The sequence below is a fragment of the Triturus cristatus genome, chromosome 5_2 (genome assembly GCF_964204655.1).
Source record: "Triturus cristatus chromosome 5_2, aTriCri1.1, whole genome shotgun sequence".
NCBI lineage: Eukaryota > Metazoa > Chordata > Amphibia > Caudata > Salamandridae > Triturus > Triturus cristatus.
Window position 1 is genome coordinate 389,155,784 of NC_140588.1, and position 23,480 is coordinate 389,179,263.

Below are 23,480 nucleotides of genomic sequence, written 5' to 3' on the forward strand. Positions count from 1 at the left end.
AGCACTCCTTTTACACCTCTAAGTCAAAGGAATTTCTATCAGAACGTATAAATGCTAAGATTGAGTTTAACAAGGATTCTACGGATAACACTTCCTTATATTTACTGAAAATTATTGCAAAATGATTTGGGGGCCAAAACAAATCAGGTAATTTGTTAGCTAATTACCTCAAGATTAAGCAGAACAAACTCCAAATTGAATCCATAATTTTTTTATTGTAAACATTTTTATTGGCATTTTTGGTTTACTGCTACGCACAGAGTAAAACAACCAAACAAACAGGTCAGTACTGAGCACCACACCCATCCCGCCCGCCCTCCACCCCCCCCTCTCTCATTACACAAGGAGTCTGTTCCGGACTCAATCTGCGGGTGGCACTTCGGTATACACCACTGTCCGTGCCCTAGGGCTGTACACATCAGCCATGAACCGTGCCGGTCCCCTCCACTCCACAGCCCCTCTAGAGTCCCCCCTCCAGGCCATGATATCTCCGCCAGCGGGACCACACCCTGGTGAATGTTTTGGGGCAGCCTCGTGCTTTGTACGTGACCCTTTCGGCCGCCATGTAGACGTCAAGACACCTCCTCCATTCCTCCAATCGGGGTGGCGAGGGCGCCCCCCAATATTTTTCTACGTCCCTCTTTGCCACCACCAGAGCCAGTACCAGGAAAGTCAACAGCGGGCGGGGGAGGTCCACATCATGTGTCATACCCAGTAACACTAACTTAGGGTCCTCCTGCAGTGGCACCTCCAGCACCTTACTCAATTGCCCTAGGATCCCCCGCCAGTACCCCTGAATCTGCGGGCAAAGCCAAAGTACATGATAGAAGTTCCCTCCCTCCCTTCCGCACCTCAGACACGACGTGTCCCCTATCCGTCCCATTTTGAACAGCCGGAGTCTATCAAAGTAGGTTCTATGCAGAATATTGAATTGGATCAGCCGCAGCCGGGACTTAATCGCCACCTCTCATGGGTGCATGAGAACTGTATCCCAGTCCACCTCGTCCATCTCACCCACGTCTGCCTCCCATGTTGCCCGAAGCGCCCCCATAGTGTCGGGCATGTTGTTCATGAGGGTCCGATATGTGAGGGACACCGCCCTTTCCACCATGTGTTCCTGCAGCAGTCTCCCATCTAGTGGTGCGTATTCGGGAAGAGAGACCGTCTGTAACCCCTCTGCCTGCCAAGCATGTTTCAGTTGCGCGTACTTATAGTACTGCGTGGGGAGCAATCCAAATTCCCTACGGAGCACCGAAAAGGACTTCAGCTCCCCCCTCACTAGCACGTCACCCAGTGTCGACACCCCGATGTTATCCCAGTGCGTGAACCCCCTCAACTGTTCAGTTCTGGTAGCCACGTGCAGCGCCATAGGGGCGTCTGTCTACTTAGTTTCTTGTCCCAGCCAATCTCCCGGGTCGCCCTCTTCCAAATCGCCAAGGTGATTTTAGTGGCCACCAGTAACCGTCTCGTACCCTTGCCACCATATAGGTAATAATGATACGAATGGCGCCCATGAGATGTCTTTCCAGAGCAAACGTCGGGTGCATTGCTGGGGCGTGAAGCCAGTCATTAATGTACACCAGGTGTTCCGCCCAGTAGTAGGCCTCAATGTTGGGAAGCGAGATCCCCCCGCTATACTGGTGCCGCTGCAGGGTCCTTATCGCCACCCTGGGTTGTCTACCTAGCCAGAGAAAGCTACGTAGTTCCGAATCAATTTCTCGAAAGACTCGCCTAAGTACCGGATAGTATTCATTCTGGAACGCATACTGGAACCTGGGCAGCGTTATCATTTTAAACATGGCTGCACGCCCCAGTAGCGTAAGCAGCAGCCGACGCCATCTGTGTGCGTTCTCCACGAAATTGGTCAGAACCCTCCCAATATTCCTGTTGTAGGAGACAGTCCGGTCTAGTGTTATAAACACTCCGAGATATTGAAACCCCTCCGTCGTCATCTGGAGCCTTTCTGGGAGACACGGCCAGTCCCCCCGCCCCTCCGGGGCATATAGCACCGACTTATGCCAGTTCACCCTGTAACCCGAGTGGGCACCATACCGTTCTAGCTCTGAGAAAATTATCGGGATCGTCGTGTCGGGGCGTGTAACATAAAGAAGGACGTCGTCCACGTATAGGGATATTTTTTCCTCCAGATCATCTAGCGGACCCTTCCGAAAACCTCGAATCTCCGGGTGTTGTCTGACCCGCGCCGCCAACACTTCTATCGTCAATGTGAAGAGCAGGGGGGACAACGGACATCCCTGCCGCGTACCCCTGCAAATAGGGAATTCCCCCGATGTGACCCCATTTACCCTCACCCGCGCCCTCGGGTCCGTATACAGTAATCGCACCCATTGGCGGAAGACAGGTCCGAATCCCAGACGCCCCAGGACTCCCTCCAGGAAGGGCCAATGCACCGCATCGAACGCCTTTTCCGCGTCCAAGGAGAGAAACCAGTGAGGGTCCCGTCGGCCACTCACCGCCTGTAGCCAGTTGTGCGAGCGCCTCAGATTCAGTCTCGTCGCCCTGCTGGGGAGGAAGCCCGTCTGATCCAGATGTACCAAATCTGGGATCACCCTCCGCAGCCGGAGGGCCAGCACCGTCGCCAATAATTTCACCTCGGTGTTAAGCAGCGAGATTGGGCGATACGACATGCACTCCTCCGGCGGTTTCCCCTCCTTGAAGATCGGGACGATCGTGGCCAATCTAAGATCCGGGGGAGGCACCCCTCTCCCCGTGCCCCCTCAAATAACGCCAACAGATGGCGAGCCAGAAGATCCGCCGTTTTTAAAAAAAATTCCGCGGGGAACCCGTTCGGACCCGGCGCCTTCCCCACCCGCAACTTGGCCAGCGCCTTTTTAACCTCGTCTAACGTAAGGGGGGCCTCCAGTTCTTTGATGTCTCCATCCGCGAGCGTCGGTAGGTCTAGATCCGCCATGTACTGTAGCGCGTCCTCCTGCGAGCCCAGGTCCCGAGCAGCATAGAATGCCCGTAAGTGCCCTGCAAAGGCTTCCGCGATCTGCGCATCGGAAGTTACTAAATTCCCCCATTCGTCTCGCACCTGTTCTACCCATCTTGCATCCCTCTCTTTTCTACTGAGCCACGCCAATAGCTTGCCCTACTTATCACCGACGTCATATAAACGGTGAAGCGTCGCCAACGCCTGTTTTTTGGCTTCTCCCGTAGCCAGATCTCTATACTGCCGCTGAACGTCAAGCATCCGGCGCAGTGTCTCCCGTGCCGGGTCCGCGAGGTACTCCCTGTCCAACTGAAGTATGTGCCTCTCCAGCGCCTGTAGCTCCCTTTGCCGTTCCCTATTTTCCTCCGCAATCCTAACCTGGACTCTCCTCCTCATGACCGCCTTCATAGATTCCCAGAGGGTCACCGGCGACGACACTGAGCCCACATTGTCGGCTAGGCAGACTCTAACATCTGCTCGAATGCCCTTCAGCACCTTCGAGTTCTGGAGGTCCCATGCTGAGACTCGCCACTGCCCCCTCCCCGGTATCCGGGGGGCCATTGTCACCAGAAGGGGAGAATGATCCGACAAGCCCCTTGCTTTATATTCAGCTAGAACACCCTCATTCAACATGTGTCGCGCCATGAAGATATAGTCCAATCTGGAATACACCCTGTGGGCCCCGGAGAAAAAGGAGTACTCCCGCCGTGTCGGGTGTAACCAACGCCACACGTCTGTCAGACCTAGAGTCTCCATCGTGGCTGCGAGGGCCGTCAGGGGCCAGTCCCTCCCCCTATCGCCCGTCCTGTCCAGCGCCGGGGCCAGTACATCATTAAAGTCGCCCCCAAGCACTTGCACCGTATCTGATGTGGTCAGCAGTATTTCCGCCACGCCTTTTAATGTGGACACCTGAAGCTTAGGTGGAGCATAGACCGACACTAACGTGTATTCCTTCCGCCGCCACACTCCCCGGACCCCCACGTAAGTCCCCAGTGAGTCCATCCACGTCTGTGTCACTCTAAACGGGTGTGTTTTCCGGACCAGTATCGCCACCCCTCTCAAACCCTGGGTAAAGCCCGCATGCGCTAGGACCGTGTAATGGCCCCGGGCTAGGAATCCACATTTAGTCCCCATAAGGTGCGTTTCCTGTAATAACGCTACGTCTGGGCCTGCCGTCTTAAGTTAGGCGTTTACCAGGCCTCTCTTAATTTTACTCCCAAGCCCATTGACATTCCACGTTAGGATTGAGAACCCTTCCTCTGCTACACCCTGTGTTACCTTTGTGGCAGGCATTGCAACTCCATCACCTCGCTGGCGGTCAAACCCCGTGGTGTGTTGTGCGTGCCTGTAGTGACCTGTCCCCAGCCCCTCCCCGCCCAACCATCCCCAACTGTCCCGTCCCCCCCCTCCCATCCCCCAACATCCCCAAACTGGAAACCCCCAACACTCCCCCGCTCCCACCCCCTCCCCACCTCCCCCCCCCACCAGTCCCATTCTCCACAAACACAGGACTGCTGGCGGAGTAGGCCTGTCGCCCTCCCTCGCTAACCCACCCGGCGTTAACCTATCACGTGCCCTCTATGTGAACAACACTAGAACAGTCCCAGTCTGCCCGACCCGAGAGCACCATACACCAACAACCAAGTGAGAAGACTAACAAAAGATATAAACAAAAAAAGGGGGGGGTGTGTGACCACTTGCGTGCTCCATCAGGCAGAAGCTGCATTCAAGATTGTCCAGTCCAGTCTCTCTCAGGAGTGGGTGTCTTGGGTATCAGGCCTCCGCTCCTCCGTTGGATCGGGTGCATCCCGCTCTAGATCTCGGATCGCTACTGCCAGCGGGTGCATGGAGCTCTGCGCCGTCCCTCCTTGTCCTGGCCCGTGGGCCGTCTCCTCAACGTCCTCCTCCGAACTGCCACTACCCGCCAGGCAGCTAAAGCGAGATCCCGGCACGCCAGTCCCTCCGGGTGACGGGGAATCCCTCTTGCGACGTCGCGGCGAGCCACCTTCCGATCAGGGCGTTTTACGCAACCTCTTCCCAGTTCTCCGCCCTGACTGTCCCTGGGTCTGCCTGAGTGCCAGCTCCTTGGGACGTGCGCCACTGCCACCCGGCCGCTCTCGTCCCTCCTCCCGGTCGGCGGACTGTCGGTTCGTCGCTGGTCGTGCCTCCAGCCACTGCCAGGCCTCCTCCGGATGAGTGAAGAAATGTGTACCTCCATCATATATCACCTTTAGCTTCGCCGGGAAAAGCAGCATGTAGGTAAGGCGGAGGTCTCTTAGCTTCGCTTTGACCGCGTCAAAGGCTCTCCTCTGTTTTTGCACTTCTTGGCTGTAGTCCGGGAATATCATAATGTTCGTGTTTTCTATCTGGAGTGCCCCCTTTTTCCGGGCCTCCCGCAGGATCAGATCCCTGTCTGCGAAATTGAGGAACCGGGCAATGACGGGACGTGGTCGCGCCCCCACCGGCGGCTTCACCAGGAGCGCCCTATGTGCCCTTTCAATCAGAAAGCAGTTCGAGAATGGGGCCCGTGGAAACGTGTCCATCAGCCAGGTGCGGAGAAACAACGCCATGTCCGATCCCTCGATGCCTTCCCTAAAGCCCACAAAGTGGAGGTTGTTGCGTCTCGCCCTGTTTTCCGCATCGTCCACCTTCCAGAGTAGTTGTCGGTGCGATGCCTGCAGTTCCGCCACATCTCTGCGGAGATGGGTGATGGTATCCTCAGCCTCACTGATCCTAGTTTCGGCCGTCTGCACCCTCTCCGACAAGTTGCGGAAGTCCTACCTCAGTAGCGTAACTTCGGAGCCCACCTCACCGATCTTAACCTCCAGCGCCGCCCTGGACTCCTGAATGTCCGTCCTGGAGGCTTGTATGGCCTCCATCAGCAGTTCCGTGTCAGAACGCGCCGCAGGGGGGAGAGGCGGTGCCCCCGGTTGCGTCCGGGTGCGGGTATAGTCGTCCATAGTCCCCTGCCGGGCAGGTTTCTCTGGCGGGGCCTTCTTCCCCATCTCCGGCCGTGAGATCCGTTCCCCAACGGGCCCCCGGTCAGCAATCCGCCTCTAGGTCCCCCGGGGGGGGGGGGGCCGCGCCGTCCCCCTCCTCCCCCGCAGGATCCCGCCGCAACGTCCACTCCACCCGGCCCAGCGGTGGCGGGCCGGTCGTCGCAGGGCCCCCCGATAGGATGGGTGTCACCGCCGCCGGTGGGACCCCCGCCGCAAAGTCAGGTGCGGCCGCAGCCCGTGCCGGGGGGGGGGAGGAGGGAGGAGGAGCAGCAAGGGCCCAGTCCAGCTGCACCGCTCCGGGCCGGGTAGAGATGAGCCCAGGGCCTACCAGGCCGGTTCCCCCGTGTCGCGGTCCTTCCTCCAGCCAGAGCCTCTGATGGCCGTAGGACCGGATGTGCAACCGAGTGTCCCCCGCCGTACAGCTCCAAGGGCGGCGTACCTGAGGTGTCCGGTGTAGTGCAGTGGTGCGCCTGGCGGATCGATCGCACCGCACCTCACCTCACTGGCCGGCCATGTCCCCCCGCAGTGGCACTCCGATGCGGGCGAAGTCTAGGTCTCGTCGGAGCTCCGAGAGGGGGCGACACGCGTCCCAGCCCCCCCGTTCTAGCCCGTCACCTCCTACCCGTGACAGGCACGCCTCCGCCAGTGCACTCGGGGCATCCAGGCTGCCTCTCGCCGGTCGGCGCCGCACTCCGTCTGGCCGCAGAGCCGTCCCCTAGATCTCCGGGGCCGCCGCCTTCTTGCCGCCTCCTGGGCTCGCTCGCTCCTCGGGCAGTTCCTCGCGGGATCCGGCTACAAGTCGCTCCGCGGGTCTTCCCCCCGCCACCGTGAATGCCTCCAGTCCCGGGGCATGTGAGTCCCGAGTCCTGCAGACCGCCAGAGTTAGGTAGATCGCCGGATTTAGAGCAGCTCTGCCAGAGCTCTCGCAAAGCACGTCTTACTCGGCCATGTCGCGGGCCACGCCCCCAAAATTGAATCCATTATTGATGCAAATCAAACATCAAAACATAAAGACTGAAAAATTTTAGAAGAGATTGTACTATTCTATAAATCACTTTATACACCAGAGAACACGCCTACGGATGCAGATATATCCCATTATCTTTCTACTGTCCAAAAGCATGTAGATCCCCCAACAAACTTAGACCTTTCGGATTCCGACATAACACAGACGGAAATGCTCAACGTTTTGAAGATTCTCCGAAAAAAGAAATCTGCAGGCCCAGATGGACTAACAGTTGAATTTTACTCGCATTTTGCCCAAATACTACTTCCCTACTTACACACCCTTATTTCCTCTTTTATCAATTCTCGCAATTCTTCGCGCTCCTTTTTGGAGGCCCAAATTTGTCTTATCCCAAAAGTGGGCAAGGATCTGCGCTACTTCAAAAAGTATAGGCCCATTTCCCTAGTCAATAATGACTACAAAAGTTTCACTAAAGCTTTAGGTCCCCGACTTGAATCATATCTCCCTCAATTACTCAGCAAGCAACAATCGGGCTTTGTCAAAGTGCGTTATATTACTGACAACACACGTTTGTTTTTTGATATTTTATCCAAAACATAACATTATTTGGAACCCCTCGCAGCGATTGCCTTAGATGCAGACAAGGCCTTTGATAGAGTGTATTGGCCTTTTATCTTTTACACACTTAAATGGTTTGGATTTGGCCCAAAAATCATTTCCCTAATTTCTTTACTTTACTCTGAACCCAAAGCCGCTATTTTTGCTAATGGCCTTACTGCCCCCTTTTTTACTTTACATAGAGGAGTGCGTCAAGGTTGTCGTTTGTCTCCTTTTCTTTTTATTCTGGCAATGGAACCATTTTTATCTAGAAAACGACAAAACCAATCCATAACTGGATTCACTCCTAACACCCAACAGATTAAGCTAGCGGCTTTTACAGACGATGTACTAATGTTCCTTTCTCAACCACAACATATGCTCCCAGCTTACTTGAAAGAGGTGAGAAATGTGAAATACTGCCCTTGACCAAATACACTTTTAAAGAGGAATTCTCAATCCCTAACTTTGCATGGAGCCCTCAACATATCAAATACCTTGGTCTATGTTTCACCCCATCTATTAAAACATAAATTTCCCTGAATTTTGATAAATGCTTAGATAAATTAACTACACTGACTATGAAATGGCTCCCTTTCTACTTGTCTTGGTGTGGTCTCCTAGATACTATCAAAATTATGTTGACCCCTTTCATACTCTACATCATATCCAATATTCCAATGTCCATATCAGCTAAGTCTTTTCATAAAATTAATTCCATTCTCTTATCTTTTTTATGGAACAACAAACAAATCTAGAATGTCACTGCAAATATTGTTGCGCCCAGAATCGGAAGGTGGTGTAAACATTCCTGATTTTATGAAATACATAAAGCATTCCTATTAAGACAGCTATCCAAGTGGGTGTCTGATTCATAATTATACTCCCTGCTATGGGTTGATCTTAAGTTGTCATTTATGTCACCCTTTTTATTTCACATATACCTATCTTTCACTCGTAAACCACAAAAGATTTCCACGCCAGTTATTAAACACTCTTGTAAGGTATTAAACACTGTCCTTCATTCTGCCCCACATGATCTGGACTCCTTTCTCGCCTCCACCATTTGGGACAACAAATATATACTCGTCAAAAATAAACCCATTTACTGGAAAACATGGAAAAGTAAGGGACTACTCTGGGTACATCAGCTGTATGAACAAGACACATTTCTTACATTCTCGAGGGTGGCTATCTTTTTCAACTACCTCTTTCCTTTCAACACAAATTTTCAGTTTTATGAACTGCAATACTCAAAGCACACACTTCCTTTCAATCTCTTAGCCCTTCCTCCTCCCCGACACAGTCTACATGGTATAACCTCCTCGGCATTAACCCCAAAGCTTCTAGGATTTATTCTTGCTTGAAACACTCTTCCATTGACAGGGATAATGCAAAAAATAGATCTTTCTTGAGAAATTGATTTTGACACAGAATATGTCCATCTACCAATGGAATAAGATATGGGCAAAAATCCAAAAATCATCTAGAGCAGCAAACACTACAAAAACTCTTTTATTAACACCCATGACCGTACACAAAATGCATGCCGAATTTCCTGACACTTGGTGGTCGTGTTGCCTTCAGCACGCTGATTTAAAACATTTACTATTTAAATGTCCATATCTACTCAAATTTTGGAAACAAATTTGTACTCAGATCAATACTATCTTTAATACCACAGCCTCCTTTTCACCCAATAACATTTATCTGCGGAACCTATTTGTCGATTGGAATATGGGTCAATCACAAGTGCAAATCATAGGCTTGTTGCTGCAGTCGCTTTTCAATAGATAACAAAGAATTGAAAGTATACGTCTAAATTATCATATTCAACCTTGCGGTATGCTGTCTGTTATAACCACACATTAGATACAACTTTTGTATATCCTAGATCTCTTGCTAAGAAATGTTTTCAGCTATGGTCCCCTGTCACAGGTTTTAGATAATAGCGCAAAAAAATCTCCTTGATACAAGAAGTTGTTCAGCCTCCCTGACTTCCCTTTTATTGAAAATTAATTTTAATATGTTATTACTGGATCACCCATACTGCATATTTTTTGTATATTAAGGCTTTCTTCTTTTTTCTTCTTTTATTAAGGCTTTCAAGAACCAGCTCTTTGTATTTCGTAAAGAATTTTTTTTCTCTCTCCCAGACACAACACGTAATACTAATGCTACTTTCTATGTCATCTTTAATGTGTATCTGTACCAAGTATTGATGTTTATGCAATTTCCTTCAATAAACATATTTTTGAACTTAAAAAAAAATAAATTATTGATTTTGATTCTCAATCTTGTCTTTCACTTTTGAACACTTTATGCGTTCTAACTGACACAATTGTTCGGCCCATTCTTACAAAAGGGATTCGTTCCTTTATGGAATGCGCTGAATGCATTTTAAAAATATTATTTACACTAACCATAGTTTTTTTAATAATTCTGTAATTTGATTGATATTTGACTAATGAATAAAGACTCAGAATTCCTAAACAATTAATTTGAAAATAAAACCCTTCAAAACTACTTATAACTCTCAATATTGATAACAATTTGGAATTGCATTTGTGATTTGTATGTGTTGATGAAATAGCTCTTTTGATCAAAATAAGGTGGCAAAGATAGATCACCTTAGAGTAGAGATTGGCACGGGAACGGATCTTGTTGGTAATTGAAAGGTTGCACCATACTTATTTAAATTTGACCTTGCTTCCGCGCTAACACTTCTATGCTTCATGTATATTTAATAATTCAATGAAATAGGTTTGCCGGGCTGGTCCGTCTGAGTCTGTTCAGGGCCACTGGCACATGCTTCTAATGTGGGCTTTTTTACTTCTCTTTTTTAAATACCTTACTTGTGAGTTGTGAGCCGATTTGTCATGGGTCCTGAAAGATCAGGCAATAAATAAAGATGTCTTTAATTTTTGTATTTATCTTTTTACATTTGCTGCACTTCAATGACAGAGGGGTCAAATGTCAGGCTGTGTCTTCAGACAAATTGCAGTTCATTTTTTTAACATGAGGATTGGTGTTTAAAACTCATCTCACTTTTCAGTCAGAGAAAGAAAAGTAAAGTGGATTATGTGACAATCTTCCTGGCATGAACTGTACACATTCAGCAGTTAGAAAGGCAAAAATGAAGCATTTTATAATCCTCCAGTGTGATGGAAACAAAGATTTTAATTAGATCAAAAGAAGGCAATTTACTTGGTGATGCACAACTGATAAATATTCTCTGAAAATCCAATTTCCACACATAATTAGTTGAGTGCAATATAGTTTTAGCAGTAAAACTGTATGCCTGTGCAAATTTAGTGGCCATTTCACTGGAAAATGTGCTGTCTGTAAATGGCAGGGCGCTGCCACGTGATGATTGAGATACAATAAAAACATGGCCCTCCTCATGTTCATTAAAGCTTGTCTTGGTGGCGAACATTTTTCGGTCTAAAAAGTGGTTCATGATTCTAAAAAGTTTGGGAAGCATTGCTGTAGATAGATGTTAAAGCATTGTATTTGAACTGGGTATTGGCTAAAATTGTGTGTCCCTTCATGCTAAATTGGTATGGCAATGGCATTTTTATAAGCAAATTCCCCTGCAGCAGTTCTAAAGAACTTTGTTTGACTAAGCATGAGAAGATATGTTGAAAGTGATTTCTGATAAGTTAACTTCTGGAGTCGACACAACTGCAATAGTAACCATGCCCACTGTGCTTTTATGTAAAACAGAGGGTTGCTAGCTTGGTTCAGATACAATTTTGTTTCCTGGAGCCAGGGAGTTTCTTTATACATCAATTTGTAATTTCTAATACAAATGCAAAGACAAACAGTGTTAATATGCATGACAAGAGCAAGTAAGTGACAACAATTTATTGAGCATTAAGACAGCACAAAAGGTGATAGATAGAGTGCATGAAGTTATCTCAACTAATGTTAAATAGGCATTACCTTCTTCCCTGGAATTCCCGCTCTTCCTTCTTGCCCAGCAGGCCCTTCAGGACCCTAAAAAGTAATCCAACATTAGTAGTCTTGTCTGCATAAATAATTACTGCTTGTGATCCCCTAAGCAAGTCACAAAGACTAATTCACAACAACTTGATGATAAGCACAGGCTGGCAACACTTCACAGACTCTGAAGCTGGGCATATGGTGATGGGAACTGAGCATGCCTTGACTTATCCTGTTTATCCAACTAACTGTGACTTATGGCCCGCAACTTTTATGTTGTAAAAAATGGTATGTATTGTATTCTCAAAAGTGACAACATTTATTGATGCATAACATGTATGCAGTCAAATAAATTAAGGCCTAAGTCAGTCAAGTTCATCATTCTACCAAAACTGCTCCAAGGAGTGCATGCAGTTTTTTCAGGAGTGATATTGTGCCTGGAGTACTTGAACACGTGTTATGCCTATATAATTCAGGAGGTATCATGCATGGATTAACATAGCCCAGGAGAGTGAGATGATTCTATCTTGAGGAGGAATCATAGTGGAAATATTGATTGGTAGTTCATTACATTGTCAGTGGGAAAATAGATGGAAGCAGCAGAGAAGGCTACAACTCCTGCTGCTGTAAACTGGATCATGCTGTAAATTCTCTTGTTTGTGTCCAGAGTCTGGTTGTAAGTATGTCTTCACAATGCAGCTTCATAGAGGAGAGCTGATGATGTCTCAGGTCAGCATCAACTCAGGAGTAAGACTATTCCTGTTTCAAAAAGGGCAACAAATAGTAAGTCAAAGACAAATCTGGTCTAGTCATAGATAGAGGTGTCCTCAAGGAGCAGACATGAGGATGTGTTACTCATCTATAACTATGTGCAGAAGGAAAGAACCAGAGGAAGAGGACCAGGATCCTCAATTTGAGGGCACTGGACAGACAGGAAGAGAAATTAGTTAGCTTTGGGACCAGTAAAGAACTGTGACCAGAAATGAGTGTGAGGGTTCGTATAACTGAACACGAGTTCTGAACAATATAAAAGTCTAAGTATCAGGTAAAAGCACTTAAGTTTCTAATTATAAACAAGTTACTTATTGGATTTTGTTTACGAGACATACTCTCAAGCAATCTCAGCAAGAATACTAAATATTTTGCTGGAACGTTATGTAGTTAGGGAGAGGTTAAGGATTGTAGAATAAAGTTTGAATCCTCCTTCAGAGCATTAGCTACAAAGATTTTCCAAACTTTGAGTAAGTATTTGAGAATGCAAAAACATGATTGAACCATGTCCGGCGATATTTTGCATACCTATTTACTCTACCAGATCAATGTTTGCTCCTCATTATAAGACACCCCCTGTTATCATCATTAAAAGTGATTTAGTCTTTGTGCAATCCTGGTTGAGTGACTATGTGACTGGAAAGCACCTGAAACTGTGTTTGCATTCATAAAGTGTGTGAATATCAGTAAAATGGTTAACTGTCCACTTATGGTATCAGGCAAAACAACATCACTCCTAGATGCCATACAGTGGTAGATCAATAAAAAGTAAAATTGTGCTATGTGGGATGAAGAATATAGCACTTCGACTTAGAAGGCAACAATTTGTCGAAGGCTGACTGTCATGGTGGGTCAAAACTGTACCTTTGCTCCAGCTGCTCCTTGGAAACCGGGGAGTCCTGGTTCCCCCTATAAAAGATAACATGGAACAGTTATTTTCTATGATAAATATCAGTGATGTACACAACCTGTTGCTGAATGTATAAAATATGATTTAGAGTTATGTCATGCAGCTACTCTACTAATCCTGATGCTCAGACAATCTGAACTTTATCAGCTCATTCATTATCACCTTGTCTGTTTTCCTCATCACAATTTTGATGATATGAGAGTGAGTCCACAACTCGAGACAGAAAATGTCATGCCATTGGTATTGTAAGTAGATGTTCCCTGTGGATTCAATTAAGTTTGAAAGGCGCCTATCTTTCCTACCATAGATTAGCATGGTGACTGTTATGTACTTTGGTATATTAAAGGCATTGCAAACATTTCTGTTTCTTCTCTCCTTTACTGCCAGGAAAACAGTTATTCAGGCTCTCATTACATCTCCCCTTGATTACGCTGATGCCTTATATCCCGGCCTGACAGAATATGCTAGCCATATATTACAAGTGGTGAAAAAAGCAGTGGTGCATCTCTTACTGAATATACCTAAGAGAGCGAGGATTTTGATTCATCTTTCCTCTCTGCACTGGCTCCCAGTGAGGAAGAGACTTCTGTTTAAAGTCTTGGTAATGATGTTTTGGGCTCTCCACAATATTGATCCTGGATACCTGGCTTTCCGTATTCTTTTCTACAGTCCAGCGAGGAGCCTATGGTCCTCTGATCTGGCTCTGGGTCAAAGATTGGAGGGCACTCCTTTTCCTTGTTAGGGCCTTCTACATGGAACTCTCTCCCGATACATTTGTGACGTTAAACGCCAGAACCTACTTTTAGGAAGGGATTAAAAACTTGGTTATTCACCAGGTAATCTGGCTTGCTCTTGGATTAGCGCCATGACACTCCTAGAATCATCTGTGCACTTTATAAAACTGTTTCATCATCACCATTTAGCTATAGATTCCAAACTATTTCCGTCTTTATTGTTTAAACTCCAACACCTTTACATAAAAATACCTTCTCAAATGTGTTCTGTATCAATCAAAAGATAGATTTCCTTAGATGCTAGTAGGCAGGCACTGTTTATGTTTTTGTGATTTTTAGTTCAAGGCTCCAATTAGACTACCTTGCTGTAACAGGCAGATGACAGTGTGAGAGGGGTCCCTTGTCTTCCCTAGTACTTTATGTCAGCTAGGGTGGGCTGTGAACTTAGTGAGGCTCGTTTGCAGAGAGCTTGCCTCGCAGATGGAAGAATTCATGCATCTTCCACACATGAGGCTCCACACAAGCAAGCAGAGGTGAAGGTTCCCTAGGTTAATGTTATCTGGAAGATGGCAACCATCTCACACACCATGAGATTATGCTCTTCCAAGTGTCAACATTTTTAATTTCGGGGAGGAGGCACCGGGACTACTTTCTCTGGACATGTCTTGCAGAGCATGATTGACTGAAAATTTGTAGAGCCAGAGAAAGAACAACGTGACCCATTTCCACCAAAGGGACAATATATACAGTGATAAACCTTTTGAGGTGATTTCTTACACAAAACATACACTGAGGTTTACGAAAAATGAATCAAAAGCTGCACAGGGTAATTTCTTCAGGATTTTATAGCCAGCAGAATAAACCAGGTTTCCTTTACACTTTATCTTATGAAAATCTTTCTTGAGGAATGCAAGAACATTCACAAAACAAATTCCCTGATGATGCTAAAACCTTACCCTCAGGAGACTTTTGAGGAAAGATGTTCCCAATTGCCAGAGGAAAACACGATCACCCATCTTCTCTAGCCTCAGAGGCAACATCACTATTAGATCCAAGAACAGGAAGATGGAGAGCTCACTAAAGGACTTCTTGTCACCATGATCTTTTCCTTAACAGCAGACTATCATGAAGGACTTTCAGATCCTCGTCAATAGTATGCAGTGGAGTGATGGTCGTATAGAGTTACTGGGGACCAAAAAGATCATAACATAGTTTCTGTCTGATATGACCCTTATAGGTTATATGGTATGATCTCTGGCATTAGGAGTGTCAAATGCAGCCAGAGAACACCTCTGAAGAGAGACATGGGAACAAGGATCTGTTTTAAGGCGTCTCTGATTTCTAGCATCCAAACTGTTTGGTCTGCATCTGGACAGAGGATGTTGTTCATAACTCAATCCTGCTCCCTACTTGAGGCTTATAACCAACCCCAAAGTATGAGTATAGTTGCAGAATCTAAAATAGTGATCAGTTAGTTGCCCTCACCAGCATTTCATGCCTGAAACATCATCCCAGATTTTATACAGAAATAGGTCTGCAATCATCTTTCCTTTGGAGCTTTGGAGGAACAATAGACCCTGATTCGCTTCACCGGAGATGGAAGCTTCTAACAGTACAGGTCCAGTCAATCGTCAAACCTGCAATCGAAGACACCTTAAAGTCTTTTTGTTCTTAAAATGAAACTTATCGCCTTTTACAAGAGCTGTCAAATAGACCTATGGCCAATTAAACACTTTTCATTTTTGGATTGATTGATACAAAAGGGCACACAACCCGTATCCCAGATACAAGGACATTGCAAATGCCTCTTTTTCAGATATGCCTCTCCTATCTTCTAGGCACAACTAATGCTAGTTGTCTACAGAAGTCACAGATATGGTATTTGTATTTTTATAGCACACTAATCACCCATGAGGGTACCCAGGTGCTCTGTAGTAGGGGTGTGAGGCCAGCCCTGGGGGCTTACTCGAAAAGCCAGGTCTTCAGCTTCTTGCGAAAGTCAAGAGAAGAGAATCTTCTTGCAAAAGTCAAGAGAGGAGGAGGCTCTGATATGTTGTGAGTGGTCTTTCCAGGCATTAGGGCCAAGTACGAGAAGGTGCAGCCCCCAGGATGCGCGTTCCTTAATCTTATCCTCACACATCAAAACAGCAGCAGTGCTATAGTCCACAAATCTTTTTCCTGCTTATTTTGGACTGAAAGTATGTTATGTTCCTCAATCATGAAGAACAACCAGTTTTATCTTTCTACATAGGAAATTCTGGTTTTGGACCAGTTTAGTCAAATCTGCAATGGTGAAGGGGTGCTTTAAAGTGCTGGCTTGTTTTAAGGTAATATACTTTTCTACACAAATGCCCATATTACACCATGTGAGAAAATCTTTCCTGTAATTGACACAGTGAAGTTTTGTTTCACTGGTGCTCATTGTCTCTTCATTTTGGCAAGAGGTTTGGAAATCAGTCTCTTACACTGAACACTAAAATTTGACTTCCTGTTAAATACAAAAAAGTTAATAGTAAACATCAAATTCCTTACTGAGAGTAGTGAATATAATTCTAGTTCTGGCTTTACTGTAGGATGATGTATGAATATCATAGAAAGCCATTAGCTTGAGTACTATTGAATTTATTCAATGGAATTATCTTTTAGCAGTGAAATCTCAAGTTGTTTCACTTTTGTTATATCACCTTATCTAGTCTTCCTCAATTTCGACAGGGTCTTTTGAACCCAAATGCAGTGGGGGAAGGGAAAGAGAGGGCCTGTTTTTTCTCCCTGTAGTTTTTAGTGCCTTGCAGATCTGAGACAGATGGGCAACTGAGGGTGGCTCAAATATAATTTCTTGTGTCAACTTTTGGTCTGTGCTCAACCACCCCTATGTGCAGCTGACAGAACCTCAGGCTGTGCTAATGTGCCACACTGTGGGATGCTGTCAGGCTGGTGCTGCTTCTCCACTCTGTAATTAAAAGTAGAGAGATGAGCAATCAGGAAGGGTGAGGATGAAAGCCTTAGGGAATGGTAAAAGAGGTTAGCAAAATGCCAGCTAGTGGGGTTTTTAAAATAATATTACTAAATGGCTGGGCAGCAGATAATCAAGTGTGGTGAGGTGATCTATGTTTTTAAGAATATTTTAGAGCAAGAAGGAGTGACACTGCTAAGGGAACTAGGGGAGATTCACTTCAGAGAGATGCTTTAAATTCATCCCCCACCCCATAAAAGGCACTTTTTGGTGTAAGTACTGGGTCTCCGACCCCATAACATCAGACACTACTGGACTTGTAACGAAGCTCTGCCAGATGAACTGCTGTGTGCCTAAAGGAATCAATTGTACTGCTGATCTGAACGGTCTGCTTTTCTTTTTGTTGCCCTGCTGCTCTCTGACCCTGCCGAAGGAAAGCTGGACTCTGCCTTCACTCCAAGTGATCTATAACAGCTTGCTGGCTTGCCTCCTGTTGCTTGAGACTCAGGGATATCAAACTCTCAACCCCTGCTCTTGTGCTCGGCTTACTGGAATTGGCCTAGATACTTGCAACATGGATTTTAATGCATCTCCTGTCTATGTGTAACTGAAACGGTGCATCAACCGTTTGAGGGAATAAAATCAGCGCATTGCATCGAAACCAGCGCTTTTCCTCCAGAGATTGATGCATCGGACAGCGTATCGCTGCAGCTTGTTGAGATTGACTCAACACCTCAACTGCGTGGTATAATCCAGCAGCTCTCTTGACGCCTCTCGATTCCACCAACCACCTTCGGAGGAGACGCATCGCCTTCACTGTGTGGAGACGAACAACGCATCTCATAGCTTGCGACGAGGAAAGGTACTTTATTCACTGGGCACTGCGAGGTTCCTGTAGCCGGCCGGCGCTCCATCACAGTCAGACCGAACTTTGACTTTGCCTCGGTCCAGGGCGATGTAAAGCAACCTTTTAAACGCTACCTGATTCTAAGAGCTTTACCGCATTTGTTCTTTTAAAATTCAATATCTCAACTTCTATGCTTTGGATTTTTTTGTCATTTTACTTGTTTTTTTCAGAATTTAATAATCTATTTTTCTAAATCTGTGTGGGGTGTTTTTGTGGTGCATTCATTGTGTTACTATGTGAGTGTGTTGCACAAATACTTTACACATTTCCTCTTTAGGTAAGCCTGACTGCTCTTCAGGGCCGGACTGGCTGTAGCGGGCACCAGGCATTTTCCCTGTGGGCCGTAAGGATGAGGGCTGGTTTTTGAGCAGCGGGGGGTGGTTTTTTTACTGGGGACGTTTTTGCAACACTGTAACAATAGCAGCAGCAGTGATACAGTTGCAGCAGTGCTTCTCACACATTGAAGAAGAAGTGTCATGGTACATGGTTATGAAATCATTAAGATATCTGGAGTAAAGCTGCATATCAACTTGTCTTTGTTTTACACCTGAGATCCAGACCATAATACAAATTTAGTACAAATTAGGGAAACAGAGGGCTTCATTTATGGCGTGGCTAGCTGGCCACTTAACCAAAGGGGCATCACAGACATTGCCTCTTGCACCCTAGTACATCTGCTAAATTTAAGTATTGTCACTAGTGCAGCAGACATTCTGTGTTAAAAAATGATTTCACTGGCATGAAGTGAACACTTTTAAGAAAATTACACAAGTCTGGTGGGATTGTTATGTCATGGCTGGTTGTTTCTTCCCGAAAGACAAACCCTCTTATGGTAGGTCTGGTTTTGGGAAAAAATAAATCCTTGTCCCTGACATGTTGGGAGGTTTCTCTCATTGTGCGGAGGATAATGATCATTCATTCTGCCTAGGACTTGTACGCTCTACATAGACACAGTGTAGATAGTCCTGCCCTAAAAAGCCTGGCACTTCTTCCACCATGTCTGCTACGGAATACCCATGGTTACATAGCGATGAGGGTGTTTAAGATGGCAGGGAAGATGCCCCACATTGACAACCTCCAAGTGACACATATATTGATGTTTGAGAACTTTCTCAATTATGCTTAACAATTTGCACTATAATAATGGACATTAAGGCTGCTCCTTTGGTTTTCTGGTGGTGAAGCTCTGGATCTCTCTGGCTCTTCAGCTGAGGATGGAACCCTTGGAATTAGTCTTCCGTAAGAGGATAAAACCTGGGTCTACCAATCAGCTCTGGAACAGGGTCATGTTGGGTAGGCTGTGGGGGCAGAATGTCCGCCGTTCTCATTTTCTGTTAGTAGGTTGGACTGTTGGTGTGGTACTCATTTGGGGCTCCCTGTCTCCAGCGTGGGGACATGCCTTTGGGCTGAACCATTCACTTTATAAGTTAGGTTATTATAACAGTAATTTAACCGGAAGGGTATTTTCTCACCTTAAATCCTTGTGCACCAGGTTCTCCTATAAACCCAGCTTGCCCTCGAGGACCCTATAAAGAACAATTAATATATTATTTTGTTAACAAAAGTGGCTTAAACTGTTATTGCTAGACACATTTCTGATAGAACCATCACTGATAAACTGCTCCTGTGAAACAATGAAACTATTCTCATTTTGTTACTAAAGTATTTTGATAAGATTTCATGGCATTTCACTCACTGTTTATGATTCAGAACATGAAAGATCCTGTTAACACCTTCTAACATTATACATGAGGCTTATGGATTAATATCATACTTTGCTGAGAAATGGTATGTCCTTATGTACGAATGTGAGGGACTTACTCAGCAGCACTATGAAAAATGGCCGTCATGTGTGCATACAGGTGTGACTGCAGGTCTAAAAACTTGTTTGAAGGTGGGCTTAACATATCATCCACAGCCACACAACCTGACTCATGTGAGGCAGATCCCTAGAGCAGACATAACCCTTGTCGTACTGCGTGCTTCCCGTTAGTTGCCGGGTGCCATGGAATGCTAATTGTTTTGAATGGGGTGCTGGGAGTCTGGTATATGCTTCTTTTCATGTTGCCTAGTGGTTTAATTTTGGATCCAAATCAAATAGAGATGAGGGACATGAAAGAGAGCAGCAGAATGAGACAAAGGGCCACATGTATCAAACTACTTTGTATTCGCCATAGTGCGAATCGGAAATTTCAGCCGTTTGCCAATGCAAAATAGCCTTTCAAGATGAATGAAAGGCTTTGTAGTCGCAATTTTAGGTCATCGCAATGACCTAAATTTTTGACTACAAATATGGAATCGCAATTTGAGATTAGCATATGTACCAAGAATTTTCTAAATGCAAACTGCATTTAGGAAAATGCTATTACCATTGACTCAAAGTCAATGGTAATCATGTGCAAATTTAGAAAAATGCACAATAATGCATTTTTCAAAGTATCATATAGCGCACAAATGCCCCTAGGGCATGCGTACCCTTTACATGTGCATATGTTGTTTTGGGGTGGTACTTCAGGGGGGCCTTAAGCCCCCGGGCACCCTTGGCTTTACATTACCTAATATGCGATTAATAATTAGGTTATCGCAAATTAGCTAATGCAAAACCATTCACACCTATGGACCTTTCATACGATCAAATGGAGTAGTATAACCTAATAGCAATTCCTTTTTTACCTAATTGCTATTTGGTAATATTAAGGAATCGCTAAATCTTTGGTGATTCCTTAAATACATAGCATTTTGCCATTACCAAATAGCGATTTGGTTTCATCCAACAATCCTCCTTAACAAGGTTTCTGTTCTGATTTTCATGGTTGGATGGCTTTGAACTCTTCTTTTATATTTAGAATGATTTGGAAGCCATCAAAATAATTAAAGCAATTCATTCCAAGGAAGAAAAACAGTATGGTTGGGGTGAGATAGCTGTTGAATAGAAAGCCTAAGAGCTTGGATTGTTGATGGATCTTTAAGGAGAACTTTGGCAGGGGACTTAAAAGGAGATGTTTTATAAGGGAATGAGGAGAACCACATAAGCCCTATTCCAGGCACTTCCTGGTTCAGCTAGTTGAGTAACATGGAGTGTTCAACTGTATCCAAGAGAGCTAAAGATCAAGAAGAACCAAGCGGGGCATTCCGTCAAAGTCCGCCTACATTTGTAGGCCATCTCATATGGATCAGTAATGGTTATATGACTCTCCCTTGATTAAAATCCACTGGGTCAAGGTCAATTGGAATGCTGTAGTAAAACAAATGTAGAAGTTGAAGATAGTCAACCTATACTAAAGTTTGGTTAGGAAAAATCAACTGAATATGAACATGTATATTTCGTGAATAGATGTGTCATTCAATGGCAAATGGGGTGGAGAATGCATTTCCTACAAGAGAGGAGGTGGATAAATGTCTGCAGGTGAGCAGACATTTCTGTCTGTAGCCACCTGTTCCTTTTTTAAAGGAAGACAAGAAAGAAAGTAAACTATCCTTTGAGGGGAATTGGACTACCGCTTGATGTGAAGATGCTATAGTAGATAGTGGACCAGTCGAATAAGAAGGGTTGCATGAATATAAGTCTCCATGGCAAGTGTTTTTTTCTTTTGAATGGTTGGAAGAAAGTAACAAAGAGCTTGAGATTGGAAAATAATGTTCACAAAGGTTGAAAAGATACGCAGTATGATATTTGTTTTCAAAATTCCTTTGTTAGTTACAATTAATTTGCAATGATACACTTTTTTGTGTTATTCATTACTTTATGGAGCTTGAGTTGATGCTAGTACAAAAGTACCCAGGTTACTAAGGTGCTCATGCTGACTGTACTTGATATTTTTGTTGATGGTTTTGAGGATGTTCACATTTTAATCATCTTGGGATCCAAGCTGTTGGAGATGGGAATAGGTAGGTAATAGTAAGGGATAATGGATCCAAGTGTAGCTGTAGTTTAAAAGATTTATTAGTTTGGCTTGTCAAGTTAATTATTGAATTTATGATTGTGAGTATGGGGTATCACGTCACCTTTTTATGCACACAAGAAGGCTTATGCTACCTTTATTTGGAATATACTAATGTGTGTAAATATAGCTGTAATGTTTGTGAATACCAACAAAATTAAAACTTTGTTGCTGCTTACTATCCCCTATTGACCCACTGACATCCCCCAGGAACGCCCATGTTCTCAACTCTAACTCCTAATTCAAAAATCATAGCTGCAAGAAATCCTCCATTTACCATACCTGCGGATTTTCCATAGCAGTAAGCTTCATTTATGGACAAATATGACTCTAATTCCTCATTCTGTATGTAAGAAAAAAATGTTGCACCTGGCTTTTAATTGAAATTCGACTGTCAGTCCAAATAACTGTTTTCAGAACTTGCTTTCTTTCAGATGATCAGCATTTGTAAAATCTATCCATGAGAGTATCAGAACTATGTCTACATGCTCTTCTAAAAATGACAATCTAGTACTATCTTACATTATTTTGATTAGAACCTCTGGCATCATTTTCTGCACCTTATTAGTGGATCCCATGGCTTGCAAAAACCTAAGTCGCAAAAACTGAAATCAGGGAATCCAAACTTGCCTGAATAACTATCAGTGTGCTGCAGGAGCTGAGAGAAAATCTCATTCCAGGAGCATCAAGTATGATTTGGTAGGAGGAACTTTCATATTTAGCAGGGAATGGTTGCTACCTAACATACATATTGTGAAGACTCTTATTCTCAACACTATGTGCCTTATTTTAAGTACCCCTGATCCGCACTTGGGTAGTCCACACACTCAGAGTTAACTGAACTGGTGGTCCTATTAATGCATTGTTTTTAATGAGAAAGGGAAAAAAACTTGGTGAATAGGTATCTCTAGATCTGCTTCAGCAGGTTATTCCCCACTTCTTAAACCGCCCCCCCCCCCCCCCCACCACCCACCTTTCCCCCTGGAGCTTTCAGTTTGTTTAAACAGACAAAATCACTGATGGAAACAAGCCAGGTCCACTGTGTTTCCGGAGACCCCATCTTTCAAACAGGCACTGTAACACTTATTACCGGGCACATTTGAATTAACAGATGACCCGTAATGACAGCCTAGGATGTATTTATTTGTTCACTTTTAATATTAATATAATTGGTACCAATCTTATTATTATTATTCTTATTATTATTAATAATAATAATAATAATATTAATAATTACTACTGCTACTAATATTATGGGTGCTACGTCTAAAGTAATTGTTGTTGCAAAAATTCATACATATTTATAAAGAATCAGCATAGTTGATGCTTATAACATTATGGACTTGCACCTTTCCAAGGTGGATTACAGTCACACACTAAAAGGAAGCGATTTTTGCATAGAATGTGTTATTGGCCATAATGAATTGATATTGGGAATGCATTTGTCTACGACAGGTTTCTCGGACAAGTAGCTCAGGAGCTACTGGTAGCTCTCCAGGTACCTGGAAGTAGCTCCCCTGTGTGCAGCCCAGACTACTAAATTAAAGCTTTTACTTGGTAGCATTATTATATTTGTACCAACATTTAGAGGGTTTAGTTGAGATGAAATTGTGTTTATTTTCAAAACTTATAAGCGGATATATGGAAAAAATTGCTGTGTTTCCAAATTATGTTTAAGGCTGATATTTGAATGATAAATCATGTGACATTGGGAATACGTTTAACAAATGTTATCAGCTCGGTGCCAGAGACATTACAGCTAGGGCTATTATGTATTAACCATGTGGAGGCATTCCATAGTGA

The 23,480-nt window shown here is 44.7% G+C and overlaps 1 protein-coding gene across 1 annotated transcript in view; it reads right to left on the reverse strand.

Moving 5' to 3' along the window:
* Positions 1-23,480, reverse strand: part of LOC146823048 (uncharacterized) — a 567,962-nt gene that overhangs the window by 206,237 nt on the left and 338,245 nt on the right. The window contains exons 12-14 of the mRNA XM_085606614.1: positions 19,209-19,262; positions 13,097-13,141; positions 11,462-11,515 (exon numbers count right to left, since the gene is read on the reverse strand). Of these exons, the coding sequence (XP_085462740.1) occupies positions 11,462-11,515; positions 13,097-13,141; positions 19,209-19,262 (153 nt within the window). The remainder of the gene's footprint in view (positions 1-11,461; positions 11,516-13,096; positions 13,142-19,208; positions 19,263-23,480) is intronic.